Source organism: Ovis aries, chromosome 1 (genome assembly GCF_016772045.2).
Source record: "Ovis aries strain OAR_USU_Benz2616 breed Rambouillet chromosome 1, ARS-UI_Ramb_v3.0, whole genome shotgun sequence".
NCBI lineage: Eukaryota > Metazoa > Chordata > Mammalia > Artiodactyla > Bovidae > Ovis > Ovis aries.
Genome location: NC_056054.1, coordinates 179,921,241 through 179,938,559, shown reverse-complemented (window position 1 = coordinate 179,938,559; position 17,319 = coordinate 179,921,241). Strand labels below are relative to the sequence as shown.

General features: G+C 43.3%; 1 protein-coding gene across 50 annotated transcripts in view; it reads left to right on the top strand.

The window, feature by feature from the left end:
* Positions 1-17,319, top strand: part of ZBTB20 (zinc finger and BTB domain containing 20) — an 863,472-nt gene that overhangs the window by 819,997 nt on the left and 26,156 nt on the right. For all 50 annotated transcript variants that reach the window (XM_060417945.1, XM_060418065.1, XM_060418031.1 and 47 more), the window contains one exon: positions 6,116-7,720. In XM_060417945.1, coding sequence (XP_060273928.1) covers positions 6,116-7,720 — 1,605 coding nt within the window. The remainder of the gene's footprint in view (positions 1-6,115; positions 7,721-17,319) is intronic.

Here is a 17,319-nt window from a genome sequence, read left to right as displayed (position 1 = left end):
GACCCCATGGACTGCAGCCTACCAGGCTCCTCTGCCCATGGGATTTTCCAGGCAAGAGTACTGGAGTGGGGTGCCATTGCCTTCTCCGATATGTATATATATATATACATATATATATATGTATGTATATGTGTGTATATATATATATGCTTCTTAAGGACCTTTAAATACTTAAAATGTGCTCCAGAATGAATGAAAGTTCATTACATGCATGAATTAATATATGAATGAAAATTCAAGTAATACAAAACATACCTAACCAAAATATTGAGATCATAAATAAAAAATCATTAGTAATTTTAATATTTCCATCTATCTGAAATAATAACCAGTGACTATAAAGTTTCATACAGAGTGCTCCCAACTTTTATAGGTTGTATATGGCTCAGATGGTAAAGCGTCTTTCTACAATGCAGGAGACCTGGGTTCCATCCCTGGGTTGGGAAGATTCTCTGGAGAGGGAAATGGCAACCCACTCCAGTACTCTTGCCTAGAAAATCCCATGGATGGAAGAGCCTGGGGCAGGCTACTGTCCATGGGGTTGCAAAGAGTCAGACCCGACTGAGCAACTTAAAATATATATATATATATTTATATATATATATAACTGAAAATATGTTTGAAAGTCACATTTCTAAAAATTGAAGAATTGATTTCAGTTTTAGGAGAAGAATTCTGTTACCAATCAATCATAAAAAAAAAAAAAGATGGAATAGCTAATGGTTCCTGTAATCCAGGCTACGACAATCTGGAAGACAGGGAAAACCCTCATTAGGAGATAGCTCAAAGCACTCCCTGCTCACCAGGAATGGGTAAGCGTATGAGGCATCTCCTCAAACGGTGATGACCTTCCCACAGTTCACTTACAGAGGCAGTGAGAGCAGAGATATGCTAGGTGTATGGAGCCAGGGGGCTTCCCAGGTGGTTCAGGGGTAAAGAACCTGAAAGAACCTGCCTGCCAAGCAGGAGACATGAGTTTGATCCCTGGTCAGGAAGATCCCCTGGAAGGAAATGGCAACCCACTCCAGTGTTCTTGCCTGGAAAATCCCATGGACAGAGGGCCCTGGTGGGCTACAGTCCATGGGATAGCAAAAGAGACAGATACAACTTAGTCACTGAACAACAACAACAGATGGAGCTAGGGTAGAGGAAAGTCTTGCTCTGCCTACTGCTTCCCACTTGCATTAGTGATTTCCTCAGAGCCACCCTGTGAAGATGCCAGGGAGATAGAGAGGGGAGGGACATACAGGACCATCTGTTCTAGATGGTGGAATCTGCGAGCAAGCAACCCCTACCTCCCGTGGTGCAGAGACTCAGCAAGTGTCTACCCCAGGCAAAGAGGTAAAACAGACATGACTGAGGTCAGGCATCTGGCAGGACAACAGATGTAGACTTGGGGAGAAAGGGGCCTTAGTTGCACATGTACCCCAGCTTTCTCCAGTAAAAACTGGATTCTTCCCAATGGGATCAGCTTGGGAAGTAGCACCAAAATGTGAAAGTCCAATATGATCACTCATCACCTGATAATATGAAAGAGCAACTTCGGTGTGCTATTGAGCACAATCTGGGAAAGGGAGTGATAAGAGGCTGGGTGGAGGCCTGCCACCTGGCCCTGTTTCATGTGCTGACCCACTTAGCACACATGAGCCTGGTGGCCCAGATTGAAAACTCGAGGGCTCTTTGGCCCTGACATTTGACTTCGGTCTGTCAACCAAAATTCATCTTGGTTTTAATTTGAGAGCTAGTGTTTCTTTCCCAGCCACAGAGTCTTCCAATTCCCATCTCTCTCTACAGCATCTCGCCCTTGCACTAGTCTCATTTTATAAATCTGGACTGAGAAAGGACTGGATTTCACACCTAATTAAAAGAGATTGTATTGCCTGCTGTTTCCTTTTCTTATTCCTTTTCCCTTGTGCATAGGCAGCGTTTTTATTCTGGTGCTTAGTCCTATCCCTGAACACCCGCCGTTTCAGGGACAGGCAGGAGCTGGGTTCCTACGACATAGATAGCCAAGCCCTCCATCAGCTATTTCACCACAAGCAGAATCCCCCTCCGGTGTTCACTCCTGCCTCAGCCTCATCCATACTGTGCTCATCCGCAGATCACAATCACTTAGAGTACACGATCACATTCAGGAATAGAATTCCTTGCGTGTTCCAGTGAATGCCATCACAGGCTGACTCTATATTTTTCACTCTAGTGGAAAGAAGATGGGTTACTATTTTAAAACACGCAGAGAACTATTTTTGTCAGTTTTTTTTTTTTTTTTCATTTTACCCCATCAGTTCTATGTTCACACCACCATGGGGGATTTTTGGAGGGAAGGGGGGAGGAAGTGTATCATGGCTTCCCCAGATGCACAAAATCTTTGTAAAGTTGTATGGTTTTGTAGAGTCGAAGGTTGGTTTTGTTTTTTTTTTTTTTGAATAGCCCAAATGCCTATTCACTGCCAATCTAAGAAAGAATGGAGTTAGCATTTTCACACCATTCCTTCCTATACAGTCTCTGAATAACCATCTAATCAAGATTTGTTTTCAATGGGGAACAAATCTTCTACAGTAGAGTATTTCAGATTTATTCCATTGGAATCTATACATTAATGCCCACTGGATGAAAAGGACCTGTTTCACAAAAGCCTGGACATTGCCTTGCCGTGGCAGAAACTCTTTCCCACTGTATTAGTGTTGAAAATGAAAGAAAGCCTGGGAAAGGACTTGCTTCAGCATTGTGTGCTGGAGGGCCGAGGCATGCTTGAATGGACCGGCAGGGTCCCCCGTCGCATCTGTACACATATCAGCAAAAACCAATTCAGCCTTTCACGGCTGCTCACTGTGGTGCAGGACCAGTGCACTCAGAGATCTTTAAAAATTGTGTCTGCAAAAATCCAACTAGGTTTGTCAGGTCAGGTTGTATATGTGTGCAGGTTCAAGTTTGTCTCTGTGGTTTTTAATGAAGTTGGCAACAGCATTACTGAAAAAATCATAACTCGGATTATTTAGCAGACAGTGTTTTGTTATTATTGCTATAGATTTACCTGATTATTTAGACTTGAGTGGATCAGCCCAACAAGCAGTGTGAACTTTTTTTCATGAGTTTGTGTGTTTGTGTGTGTGCGCATGTATCTACGAATGTGTGTGATATAATGACAGCTCTTGTTGGTGACCATATCCATCTCTACAGCAAGCTCCATCATCACTTTCTGTGTCTTTATCTTTTCTTCTATGTTCTGAGAATTAGATGGCCCTCAGTCTTTGGGTAATCCAGGTTTCACTTGTCAGTGATCCAGTATCATGTGATAAGAAGAGCATCAAAGGAGCATGGGTTCTAATCCCACCTCAGCCACTTACTATCTCTGGAAAACCTTGGGCTAGTCATTTAGATACTTTGAAACCCTCAACTTCCTTTTACATCAAATAGTAATAATAGGACCTGTCCTGAAAATATATAGGATTGTTATAAAGAGTAAATGAGTTTACACCTGTGAAAGAGTTTGTGCACTGTAAAATGCTACATGGTTATTAATCATTATGATAATTGTGATTGAGCTTCCCAGAATTATCAGAAGGAAGACAATTCTTTGTCATATATGACAACTCAAGTGATATAGCTGTGACTGCTGCTATGAGCAATTGTGTGTTTAAAGAGTGTTTTAACCTGGGTGGAAAAAAATTTTTAATAAATCCATCCTACTCAGAGACTTAGCCAATTTTAGTGCCTACCATTTTACTTAAATGAGAGAGACTTTGGTGATAGTCAAATTGTATATAGAAACCTCTACATTTTAGTGCCAGAACTCTCTTTTATCTCTTGCATTGTTCTATTTATAAGTTTTTTAAAATGTGCTTTATTAGATGACTGAGGCTATGAGACAGCACACTAATTTATGGACAGGTATATAAGTAGCTGGAGGGTACACTGGACAGGCCTTATTACACACCTTTATGGCAGACCTGTACCTAAGAACCAGGCATCATTCAGGGGCAAAGCATGCAATACAGTGAAGCAGATAAGAGTGTGAACTCTAGACACAGACTGCTGGGTTCAAATGCCAGCTTGACCACCAACTACCTGTGTGGGCCTTGAGTGGTTTCCCAGTTCCTCTGGCCTCAGTTTCCTCATCTGAAATATGGGGATAATAATACTACTGACATCATAGGATTGTTGTGAGGACTCAATGAAATAATGTATATAAAGTAGTTAAAACTTGACACTCTTAAAAAAAATTGCTCTTATTATCACAGTGCACAAGCATGAGGGACTCAGTAAGACATTAGAATATGATCTGCTGACTGATTTCCTAAATTTTCCTTCCTAGGTTTTTGGGGCCTTCCTCTGGTGTTGTGTTTTGTATTAACAGTTATATATAGAGGATTCACCTTGATTCCTTAACCTGTCAAGGACAGTTGTTTTATATAAAAGGAAAAATAGAAACAGTCATCTAATGAAATATTTTAGAGACATTAACAGACCTAATAGAAATTGGAAGGAAAAGGAATTCTCTTATGTGAAAATTTGCACAAATCATATCACTCAAAGATAACGTAGAACCTGTAGGCAGCATTTATTGAGTTTAGTGGATTTCTGTGAGGCTGACGGAATGTAAAGTTGGGAGCAAAGGAAATGAATGAGTATATAAGGATGCAGTCACAACAGCTGAACTCAGAATGAGGAGATGGATTGTACCAAAGTAGAAAAGCTAGTTGAGCTCAGACTTCTCTGCACCGGTCCTCTTTCCTAAGGCAGAGGAGAAAGAACCTGAAAAGGTGGGCATTCCTCTGTGTGCAGGCCATTACCTCTGGGTTACTTCTAACAAGACACAGGGATCTGGGTCACACCAACAACCCGTACCTAGGTCACCTAGTTTTGAAAGCCTACTTACTTGGCCTCCCTCAAGCTGATCATTCAGTTGTGAAGGCAAAAATGGGGAATGACTGAAGAATGACTTGGAGAGAGGGATTCTTTAGAGCATAGGAAAACAATAGGAAAGCCCTCAGTCTAGTGTTATAGACACTTGTTTTCCTTCTCAATCTGGGCTTTAGGTGTTACCAACCTATCCCTTGTCTGTACAGCCTAGGATATAAGGGTGGCAATAGGTCAGGCTGTCCACGTGTGCCACATTTCAGACTGCTGCCTTCCTCCTGGCAACTGTCTGATATATCCTTGCAAGAGCAGAGAGCACCCAATTCCTGAGATAACTGAACATCCCATTCCAGGTTAACCCTACTGTTCCGACCTGCTTACTAACAGTCCTCCCAAGTGCCCGGTTTGAATGACGAATATGGTCACCTAGTGTATTCCAGTCTTTCAGGTCAACACTGCCATCTTTGACCTTTCTGACGTTTCTTCTTCCTTAAGCCTCAGAAAATTCAGACAACCACCATATAACATACAACACCATAAAAAGTACTCAAACAGGTCTCACCAAAGAGGATAAGAAAAATGTAGATACAGACAGTGGGCAAGTGCTCCTTTAGCAAGAAGATTGCATTCTAGAGCCTGTCCCTCCACTGGAAAACTCTGTGGTAACAATTTGATGTCTATCTTAGTCTAAGATGAATTTTCCAAGAATTTTTGCATATGTGGTGTGGATTTGTGGAATGTGCCATGTTAATTAAGAGGAAGGGAATTAAATATTGTGGTCTATGAATAAAATAAGGAATTTTGATAAAGTGAGAAAAATACAAGCTTTCCCAAAGGACCTGGGCTTAGGCCTGTCTAAAGTGGAGGCAGAGTTTCCTGAGAACAAGTCTTCATTTGCCTTTTGGTTCTTATTTGCTGAAGCCATAGGAATAGCAGGCAATGACCCATCTATTTTTTAGACTGCTGTACTTCAACTGACAACCCTGGTTGAAGGTCTAGGGGGTCAATTATGGATTCAGTACCCCCAAATAGCTGGGGCCCTGTTGCAACAAAATCCAAGGCCTTGTTACCATAGGGCATCATACCCACAGGTCGACCTGATGCAAAGCCTATCCATCTTGCCAGAGAGCCTGCTTGTGTCTGCAAAGGGGTGCTGCTAGGAGCCATGAGCATTGCCCACCTGAGACCCAAATGTTAGGGATGCAGCCAGCTTGCTCTGACCCACGCCCTGTGTTGTGTCTGTCTCGCCGTGCAGGTGACATCAGTTGCAAGGGGATGACCGAGCGCATTCACAGCATCAACCTTCACAACTTCAGCAATTCCGTGCTCGAGACCCTCAACGAGCAGCGCAACCGTGGCCACTTCTGTGACGTGACGGTGCGCATCCACGGGAGCATGCTGCGTGCACACCGCTGCGTGCTGGCCGCCGGCAGCCCCTTCTTCCAGGACAAGCTGCTGCTGGGCTACAGCGACATCGAGATCCCGTCGGTGGTGTCGGTGCAGTCGGTGCAAAAGCTCATTGACTTCATGTACAGCGGCGTGCTACGCGTCTCGCAGTCGGAAGCCCTGCAGATCCTCACGGCCGCCAGCATCCTGCAGATCAAAACGGTCATCGATGAGTGCACGCGCATCGTGTCGCAGAACGTGGGCGACGTGTTCCCGGGGATCCAGGACTCAGGCCAGGACACGCCACGGGGCACTCCCGAGTCGGGCACCTCGGGCCAGAGCAGCGACACCGAGTCAGGCTACCTGCAGAGCCACCCGCAGCACAGCGTGGACAGGATCTACTCAGCGCTGTACGCCTGCTCCATGCAGAACGGCAGCGGCGAGCGCTCCTTCTACAGCGGCGCTGTAGTCAGCCACCACGAGACTGCGCTCGGCCTGCCCCGCGACCACCACATAGAAGACCCCAGCTGGATCACGCGCATCCACGAGCGCTCGCAGCAGATGGAGCGCTACCTGTCCACCACCCCCGAGACCACGCACTGCCGCAAGCAGCCCCGGCCCGTGCGCATCCAGACGCTGGTGGGCAACATCCACATCAAGCAGGAGATGGAGGACGACTACGACTACTACGGGCAGCAGAGGGTGCAGATCCTGGAGCGCAATGAGTCCGAGGAGTGCACGGAAGACACCGACCAGGCCGAGGGCACCGAGAGCGAGCCCAAGGGCGAGAGCTTCGACTCGGGCGTCAGCTCCTCCATAGGCACCGAACCCGACTCCGTGGAGCAGCAGTTCGGGCCCGGGGCGGTGCGGGACAGCCAGGCCGAGCCCGCCCAACCTGAGCAGGCCGCGGAAGCCCCGGCTGAGGGCGCCCCGCAGCCGCACCAGCTAGAGACCGGTGCCTCCTCCCCCGAAAGAAGCAACGAGGTGGAGATGGACAACACGGTGATCACTGTCAGCAACAGCTCCGACAAAAGTGTCCTGCAGCAGCCTTCGGTCAACACGTCCATCGGGCAGCCATTGCCAAGTACCCAGCTCTACTTACGCCAGACCGAAACCCTCACCAGCAACTTGAGGATGCCTCTGACCTTAACCAGCAACACGCAGGTCATTGGCACAGCCGGTAACACCTACCTGCCGGCCCTCTTCACTACCCAGCCGGCGGGCAGCGGCCCCAAGCCTTTCCTCTTCAGCCTGCCGCAGCCCCTGGCAGGCCAGCAGACCCAGTTTGTGACAGTGTCCCAGCCCGGCCTGTCGACCTTTACGGCACAGCTGCCAGCGCCACAGCCCCTGGCCCCATCCGCAGGCCACAGCACAGCCAGTGGGCAGGGCGAAAAAAAGCCTTATGAGTGCACTCTCTGCAACAAGACTTTCACCGCCAAACAGAACTACGTCAAGCACATGTTCGTACACACAGGTGAGTGCGGCCCGGCTGGAAGCCTGGCAGCAGGGGGAGAGGCCGAGGGGGCTGGGGGAAGGGAGGGGCAGGACCTGTAGGTGGAAGGGAAAGTAGGAGTCATCTTTCAGATTTTACAGAAAGCCATATTGTAAACCATCTTCTAAAAGCCCCAAGTATGCCCCCATCCCACGAACAAAAGACAAAATCACAGAAACCCGTTGTGGGAAAGGGCCAAATGAGAAAACCTGATACAGAATTTGCAGGCACAACATCCTTTAAATACATGGAACTTTGAAACATATTTTTGATCCTAGATGTTTAGAAGTGGAAAAGTCCTTGGAGATCACATACTCCAGTCACCTCATTCTACAGACCCAAGTCATATAGACCAGACAGAAATAAGGCTTTTGGTCTGTAGTGAGTTTCATATGAACCAACAGCTTGAAGAGGCCACAACAAGGCTAATGCCAGTGGAGGCTACACTTATGGTCCCTGAAATGAAGAGGGGTGATAAGCTCACTCTGTTTTCTAGTGCTGGTTCTCTACTTTCCACATCTAGAGACCGCAATCAGTTCTGGGTTCTCCTGTTTAAAAGGCCAGTAGACTCTTTGGGGTACACTCAGAGGAGTATGATTAAGATGGAAAGGGCTGTGAAACCACGGCATATGAATCATGTTTGAAGGTGCTAGAGGTGTTTGGCAGTGCGTAGGTTTGAACTGAAAGTGCCTACCAAGCTTTGTCAGCTTGGCAAAATTACTTAACATTTCTATACGTTAGTTTCCTTGTCTATATGATGGGGATAATAGTGATGGTAGTACTGTTTTGAGGATTAAATGAATTAATCCATATGAAGTTCCTAAAGCACTCTCCAGCACACAATAAGCATTCTATAAATGGTAGCTCTTGTTCACACTTTTAGCATTATTTAAATGATTTGAGGGAAGATGCATTGTTTGTTCTGTTTGTGTTCACATATATAGAAATGGACCAATGATTAGAAACTATAAAGATAATTTAATTAAATAAAAGAGGAAGTTTAAGCAGAGATGCTCCAAAGATAGGTAGACAACCTCCAAAGGGAGCTTGAGTTCCTATAATTAGAGGTGTTCAAGGAGAGAATGGGTGCTCATTTCATAGTGATTTGTTATAGAGGGGATTCAGTTATCCATCAGGTGAGTAGTTAGGCAAGATAGTGCTTCATCCCTGGAGCCCATGATTCTAGAGCAAAGATCTCCTGACCTCTCAGCCAGTGAGTGCCCTTTCCTAGTTCTACAATGGACCAGACAGAAGCAAGAACTCCATGGATGCTCCTCCATATAAGGGACTATATATGTGATATGATTTCACATGGATTCTCTTATACTAAAAGTAACTAACTCAGGGATGATCACCATATTTGAAATTCCTATTATGACAGTCATAATTCCTATGAGGAATTATATATAATTATTCCTATTATGAGGAATTATCGACACGATGGACATGAATTTGAGAAGGCTCCGGGAGTTGGTGAGGGACAAGGAAGCCAGGTGTGCTGCAGTCCATAGGGTCGCAAAGAGTCGGACACAACTGAGTGACTGAACTGAACTGAACTGATTAGGAGAGTCATTCATCTGCTCACCCTCTAGTTCTAGAATATCTCTGTTAAATGACAAATAAATTGTCAGGGGAAAGTTACATACCTGAATTACAATACGTGAAAATAAGTGAGCTCCTCAAAGCAACCTTGTTTCTCAGGTCAGCCAGCAGGACTAGCTAGGGGATAGGACATAAAGCAGATCAGTTTAAATTGGGGAATAGAAGGGAAGGACTGCAGCAGACATGCCAACATGGAAGTGAACAACGGCAGCAAAACATTACTTAAGACGAAATTTTCCTTCTGTGCAGTTCAGCTTAAGTCAGAACAATATGTAAATCTGTGTATGTGCCCTTGTGGGAATCAGTTCTTAAAGATGACAGTTTTCATACCTCTAAAAAACATAGTGACTACTACTGAATTTAGGAAAAAAATCAGGTAGTGGTAAGTCACTGTATTTACTTAGGGTAAATGTGAATATCTAATAACCTGAGGTCAACCGAGGACATTTTCCATGTGGTATGGTATCATCATTATTTAGTAAATTAATCAAATAGTAATATTTTTATTTACAGGGTATTCTCCCATAGTTTATGTCCTTTCCTCCTCTGAGTACCTACCTTGTAAATCCATCAAATTAAGGATTAAGGGGGGGGAAAGAGACCATTTGTGGAGATGTATTCTTAACCAAAGTTGACATTTCTGGTCTTGGATCCATGAATGTTTCTACTCTCCCCATCTTTGCATCTCTTCCAGTATATCCAGCAGATATACAGTTTACTCTATTAGATCACATGTCAAAATAAGGCTTTAAATCTGGAGCATAACATTTTTGGTGTACTACAGAAAATTGTCTCTTTGGTGTATGAACATATTTATTCAATTTTACCAAAGGATTCTGTGGTTAACCCAAATAACTTGATTTGCCCATAAGAAAACCAGCAATGGATTTGCAAATTTAGACATCATAGATACAAAGGCTACAAGCAAAGTCATTTTATAAATCTGAGTTATGCTCAAAGACTGGCCTTCAGATCTCTGGGAAACTATGAAGTTCCTCATAACTTGTAAAGGTCTTTGTAATGGTGTGTATAACCTGACCACATCCAGGAACAATAAATAATGTACATCTATTACTTGAGTACCTTATCTAAAAGAATCAACACTTCCATTTCACCCCTGAATCATTTGGCAGTGGCAGTTTGGAATGGTCAGCTCTCTATCAGTACTTGTCTAAGTGAAGAAGTCTATAACCTAACCAAGTTTAGGAACAATTGGTCTCGGTTTTCAAAAGGCAAGACAGCCTGAACATATGGAAGTAATTCAGGACCTGGATTCACTTTGGCTGACATTTCAAAACAAAGTTCTCTGCAATGTCTTGAGAAAACATCAAAAAAGTGGAGCCTCACAACTTTACAGGAGCCCAGTGGAAATGATAGAAATCCACAGCAAAGAGTCCAAATGTTAGTCTAAACTAAGATTCTAGAAAGCCCTGGGTATACTGGAAGAGTAGAGATGGATTCTGTTTCCTACCTTGAATCTAACCAAAAAGAATCTTACTAGGAAAGAGTAGCTTTACAGAGTTAAAAGGAAAAAAACTTAGGTTCTCAGCTTCACAGCCACTATGCATGGTAACCAGCTTTGCAGTTTAGCAACTGCAACTTTTAATGAATACTTGCTTTCAAGGATCTGGGGCTTCCCTGGTGCCTCAGTTGGTAAAGAATCCACCTGCAATGCAGGAGACCTGGCTTCGTTCCTGGGTTGGGAAGATCCACTGGAGAAGGGAATAGCTATCCACTCCAGTACTATGGCCTGGAGAATTCCATAGACTATATAGTCTATGGTGTCGCAAACAGTCAGACACAACTGAGCAACTTTCACACTTTTAACGATTGTAGAGACTCAGTTCTGAGATCTGAATTCCAAATGCAATTCTGTGTAAGTCTATGTTAATTATCCACATAGTCATTAAAAGGACATGTTCGTGACAAATAAGTAGTCCATTATGTTGACCTTGGAGCTAACCTCTACCTGAGAGCACCAAGGGCGCGCTGGTTGTAGAGCATATTTCCTGATGATTATAACACTGATAGTTAGAGTAGGGACATAAAGATGACTGTGCTGGAATTAGATTGTTTGGGTTCAGTTTTGGTTCCTCTAATTGTGACCATACACAGGTCACTTAATTTCATTACCCTCAGTTTATTTGAGCTTAAAGTGGAAACTATAATAATCTTCCTGCCTTTTGAGCTACTGTAAAGGTATTATGCATGTGAGAGCTCTGCATAAACAGTAAAGTACTACTTAATGCTTTCTTTAAAAAATCATGCTCATTACTTTAGCCTCCTCCTCCCAGAGACATTGAGTTTCTTTGCTCTGTCTCCAGTCTCTGAGTAATAGCTGTCAACACGTTTCCTTCCTCATTGGAATTCAAATGCCAAAGCAATGTGATACCCCTTGGGTTTCCCTTGAACTTCCTCCATAGCATGAATTTTTTTTTCATTCCTTAAAGATTTTTTTTTTTAATCTCTCTCTAAACCACTCTATCTACTGCCAAGCAAACCACGAAAGGACTTCATCTCTTCTAGGAATTTCTCAAGTTTGCTCTACTGAAGTTCATAAATGTTGTGGGGCAGGAAAACAAAAGTTAAGGACACATTTCAAAACAAGAGAATTAGAGAAAAGGCAAAGATAACACAAACCATCCTCTCATGGAACGAAGCAGGACTTCTCTGTGCCCTCTCCCAAGAGAAAAAGCAAAAAAAGGCATGGGATGGAAGGGAAAGACAGAGGACACAGGTGGATAAGCCTGAGGCGAATGTGGGCATGGAAGGCACGCAGTAGGGAAAATTCAGAGATAACGTGGGAGCAGTGCTCCTCAAGCTGTGGTCCCCACAACAGCAGCATGTGCATCCTCGAGTCCAGCCCAGACCTGAATGGGAACCCAGTGACCTACGTCTTAACAAGCCCTGATTTACGCTGAGTTGCAAATCACTTCCCTAGATGGCCTGGGTGATTAGGAAGAGGATGGCTTCAGGTTGTTCTTGTTATATAACATTGTTCCCCAAAATTCTACTCACAAGAACCTATGTGTTTAAAAAAGTAAATCAAAGTACTGAACAACAGCTTGATTTTATAGTGATAAATTATGTTACTGGAAGCAAATATCTTGCATATTCAAGGTTCCATGGCAAATGTACTCCTTTGGGCACTTACTATTGTAACAATAACTTAACTTATAGCAATAACTTAACTTATAACAATGACTTATTATAATTGTGCTGTACTTAGTCACTCAGTCATGTGTGACTCTTTGCAACCCCGTGGACTGTAGCCCACCAGGCTCCTCTGTCCATGAGGATTCTCCAGGCAAGAATACTGGAGTATTCTGGAGTATTGCCATACCCTCCTCCAGGGGATCTTCCCAACCCAGGGATCAAACCCAGGTCTCCCGCATTGCAGGCAGATTCTTTACCATCTGAGCCACCAGGGAAGTCCATGAATACTGGAGTGGGTAGCCTATCTCTTCTCCAGGGGATCTTCCTGACCAAGAAATTGAACTGGGGTTTCCTGCATTGTAGGTGGATTCTTTACCAACTGAGCCACCTGGGAAGCCCTATATTATCTTTATGTGAGTGTTTTTATGCTTTCCCATTAGAATGTAAACTTTATGAAAGCAGAAACAATTTTATATATAATTATATGATATATCATATATATCTTACGCTTCAATATACCCAACATAATACCTTCCACATGGTAAACATTCAGAAAATATTTGATCAATGAATGAACTGAATTCTTCTCTAATGATATCTAATCACTTTCAAAAGGGAAAATTTTTTTTCTACAGAGTTGTTTATTTTAGGATGTAGCTCCATAGAAATAATGCAAATATAAGTACTCTCCAATGATCGGAACAAATTTCAGATACCACATTCTGTTTGTTGTACCTTGCTCTATACAACAAAATTGCATACAAGGCTGACTAAGATGGCGTTCAGGGTATTTCTTTATCACCAGGTACAAGGTTGCCAGACTTAGAAAACAAAAACACAAGATGCCCAGATGAATTTTTGGATAAACAACAAATATTTTTTTTAGTCTAAGTATACCCCTTCAATATTTGTGATGTACTTATACTAAAGAAGTGTTCATTGTTTGTCTGAAATCTAGATTCAACTGGGTACCATGTATTTTACCTGGCAGTGCTGTCCAGGTGGAACTTTCTTTTAAGAGCCAGTGTTAGGACTTCTGCTTTAAAATCCATAGATTAATACAGGGTAGCATATGTATTTGCTTAACAAATATTGGTTGAGTGAATGAGTGAATGTTCAAATATATAAGCATACTTTCCGGGAGAATTTAATTTGGGGAACTTATACATAAATTCATTATTTTCTTACCAAGACTTAAATTTCTTTTTCTTCTCATCTTTTTCTTTATACAAAGACTGTATTGTACCTGTGTTCCCACCTGTGTTTTCTTTACCAACAAGTGGTAGACATGTGGACCTTTTCTGAGTCATAGTATCAACAGTCCACTCAGTGGTCACTAACGCTCATTATTGTTCTCTGCAGAATTGATTGTTTTTTCTGTTACTTTGAGATGCTCAGCTATTTTGGCCTTGAATTTTACAAAAATAGGTATAGCGATGATAGTAACATAACAATGGTATCCATAGAGTAATAACAGTGCAATCAAGATCGTGATGTTATAATCCTCATATAGAGCTTGGGCTACTAATTGTTTCAAGCCAGTGGAGTAACAAACAAGTATAAGGTTTGAAGTGAGAAAGCCTTGATTTTACCAGTTTCTGAGTGACTTGAGGTAAATTCTGTAATCAATCTGAGTCTCATTTTTTTGTCATGTAAAATACAGATCTTAACCATACTTAGTACTGAAGGATAGAGGAAAATGTTAACATCTACCCGCTCATAAAGTTGTAAGAAAAGTCAAGTAATGTGGATGAAAGTCCCTGACATCTTTAAAAGTCTTCTTGACATCAAAAATTTTACTTGTCACTAAAGCCACAGAGGTCTCGTAAATGCAGTGCGTCCCCAGTAGGCAATTCCACCCCTTCCCAGACAGCCTCACAGTCCAAGCTGGCACCAGGACTGCACCCTCTAACCCCAGTCTGGGAGAAAGGCTAGTAGGTGGTCTTGAATGTCCCCCTCCAACTAGAGCTCTCTGGTGGAAAGCAGATTCTTCAGCCAGTGAAGGCTCTGCATGACTCCATCTGAGCACCTTCCGTTCTTGTCACTGGACCTTTCCCCCTTTCTGTTCCAATCTTGATTGTCCCCATTCAGAGGACTTGCAATTTCCAAGACCCCTTCTGTTTTCCTCGGCAGTAGCCGCCTCCCCCTGTGCCTACTCTTCCCTCCCTGCTCTCTGCCCCCTCAGCAGACACCATGTTTTCTGTACACTGCCCCACACTGTACTCACCTGAAAGAAGGTGTATGCTAGAGCAAATGATGGAGAGGCCAAGAGAATGTGAGAACTAGATGGGGACACATTTCAAAAAAGTGTCCTGTAACAGCAGTCACTGTCCTCTCTGCAGCCTAGGAAAAGCCTGACTAGAATGAAGAAGAATCCACAGAATAAGTGGATTCTTGCTGAGCCCCCAACACAGAGGTCATTCTTCAGAACTGGAGTGCATCAGCCTCAAATTTTAGGCAGACCTTCTGCAGCCTCTAACCTGAAAATATCTTTCTTTCTCTCTTTTTTTTCTCACTGTCAGTCATGGTAGAGTGTCAGTCCCAGTCCACAAGAAACAGTTGAAAAGTGATGCTTTAGAGAGCAGGCATCCAAAACTGGAGAAAAATATATGCATTCACTACTCCTCCCTTCTCACACATACACACACACACACACAGTCAGAAAGGACACTGCCTCCTCTTCTGTTCCACCACTTGCTGTCTGGTTTTTCAGCCTCCAGAATACAGTTGCTGCCTGCTAAGAATCCTCTGTCTCTTTGCTGGCATTTGTTTCATGGTGCCACTTCTTTCCATTAGCATATGTAGCTGAGACTAGACTAGACCCTTAACTCTGAATTGCATCGGTGAAGTCGGTGAAGTCGCTCAGTCGTGTCCAACTCTTTGCGACCCCATGGACTGTAACCTACTAGGCTTCTCGGTCCATGGGATTCTCCAGGCAAGAATACTGGAATGGATTGCCATTTCCTTCTCCAAGGGATCTTCCCGACCCAGGGATCGAACCCAGGTCTCCCGCATTGGAGGCAGATGCGTTAACCTCTGAGCCACCAGTGCATAGCTATCATATAATTACTTGCTTTATTGATTATCTGAAACAGTTTTTTGCAAAATCCTAAGTTGGCTTCCTCATGCCATGCAAGTCATTTTTCAGTTGATTTCATTTATCACCAGTTCCTCTGTGCTGAAAGGAACAGTTGAATTTTTCTTGAAATGATCACATACTCTGTGCAAAAGGGCTTTATTGCTTTAATTTTCAAAATACCTTCACAAGACAGGTGCTTACTGTATTATTCTCAAGTTATAGATAAGGAAACTGAGGCTTACAGGGGTGAAGGAACATGCCCAGGTCATTCACCCAAGGAAATGGAATTCATATCTGACTCTGGCATCTGTATGGTCCCAAAATGGATCATTTTAAAGAACAGGGGCTTATATGAGCTTCCTCATCCTGTGTCTAATCCCAGTGTCTGCCTGGTACTGTGTCCCTTCTAACCTATCAGACTTGCTGTTCCTGGCCATAGGCTTGGACCCAGAAAGCCATCTGCTACCACGCATCCTAATTTCATTTCTCTGCATCGAGAGCACCAAGCAACACCAGCCACATCCATTTCATATATAATGTTGAAAGCCGTTTGGGGTTTGCTCTAAGTAATGTGCAAGAAAATAATGGGAAAGAATCACTCATTTCTAGTAAGTGATACTGTTTCAAATCTAAACATAAAGAAATGAGTTGTTTACACCTGACTAATCTGAAAACGCACCCTGTTTAGTCAGGCAGTTTCTGGAATGCCTATGCTCTGCCAATGAGGCACCTGAATAATTTCAGCGCACTTTCCTGTATGGAGCTCCCAAGTGCTTTGCAAACATTTTTCCTCATTAATGATCACACCATTTTTTCTGTGGCAGAATACATTGTCCTATTTAAAATGTGGGACTGATGATGCCTTGAGTGATTTAAGCAAGTTGCCCTCAGGTCACGCATTGACAAGACCTGGACCAGAGTCCTCTGGGGCATGGGCCATGGTGGACAGAAGGCCACTAAATCTGCAAAGGAATGTGGCAAGTGCTTGGTCCAACTCCTCACTTGCAGAAGGGAACAAACCCACAGAGATGAAAACACTTAGAAAGCCCAGGGTGACAAGGATAATTAATGGCCAAACCTTGGTGCTAGGCGCACAAGGGGCATATAAACAACATACATATATAAGCTATGGAGGGAGAGATGACACCTGTGAAGAATCACCTGATAGATTAGAAAGGTGTGAATGAAAAAAGCCATCATCCCTGACCTTGTCTAGAGGAAAAAATACACTATAAGAAGGTGAAAGTTTCAAACAGCAGGAGAATTTTTAACACAGACCAAGTTTCAACTTCCTAGCAGCCAAAATACCATCTGGAACTTTAAGAAGGCACACTTCCCATTAAAGGTGACAGGTGGACATATTTTAAAAGATAGTTGGCCGGCCTGTCATAGCCTCTAGAAAGTGTACTGAAAGCACAAGGATGGCAAAGACCAGTTTGAGTTCCAAGCATGTTTACGGCTGACAGAAATGTTCCAACTAAAAATAACATGCATGACTGTTTCTCTTAGGGACTCTCTCATTTCAAGAAAATGTACCTATATAAACACCATGCAGGGACTGAACTCTTCATGTAGGAACAAGGCTTCTAAATTCTCCCATTGTAGCCTAAAAGTGAAACTCTTCTATCCCTGTGACCCTATGGCTCATGTTATTTCATCCGTGAAGATGAAGGGAAAGGAAGACTAGAAAACAGCAGAGGGGAGAGAAAGCCAGGCCAAAAAGGTTGTGATTAACTAAAGGAAA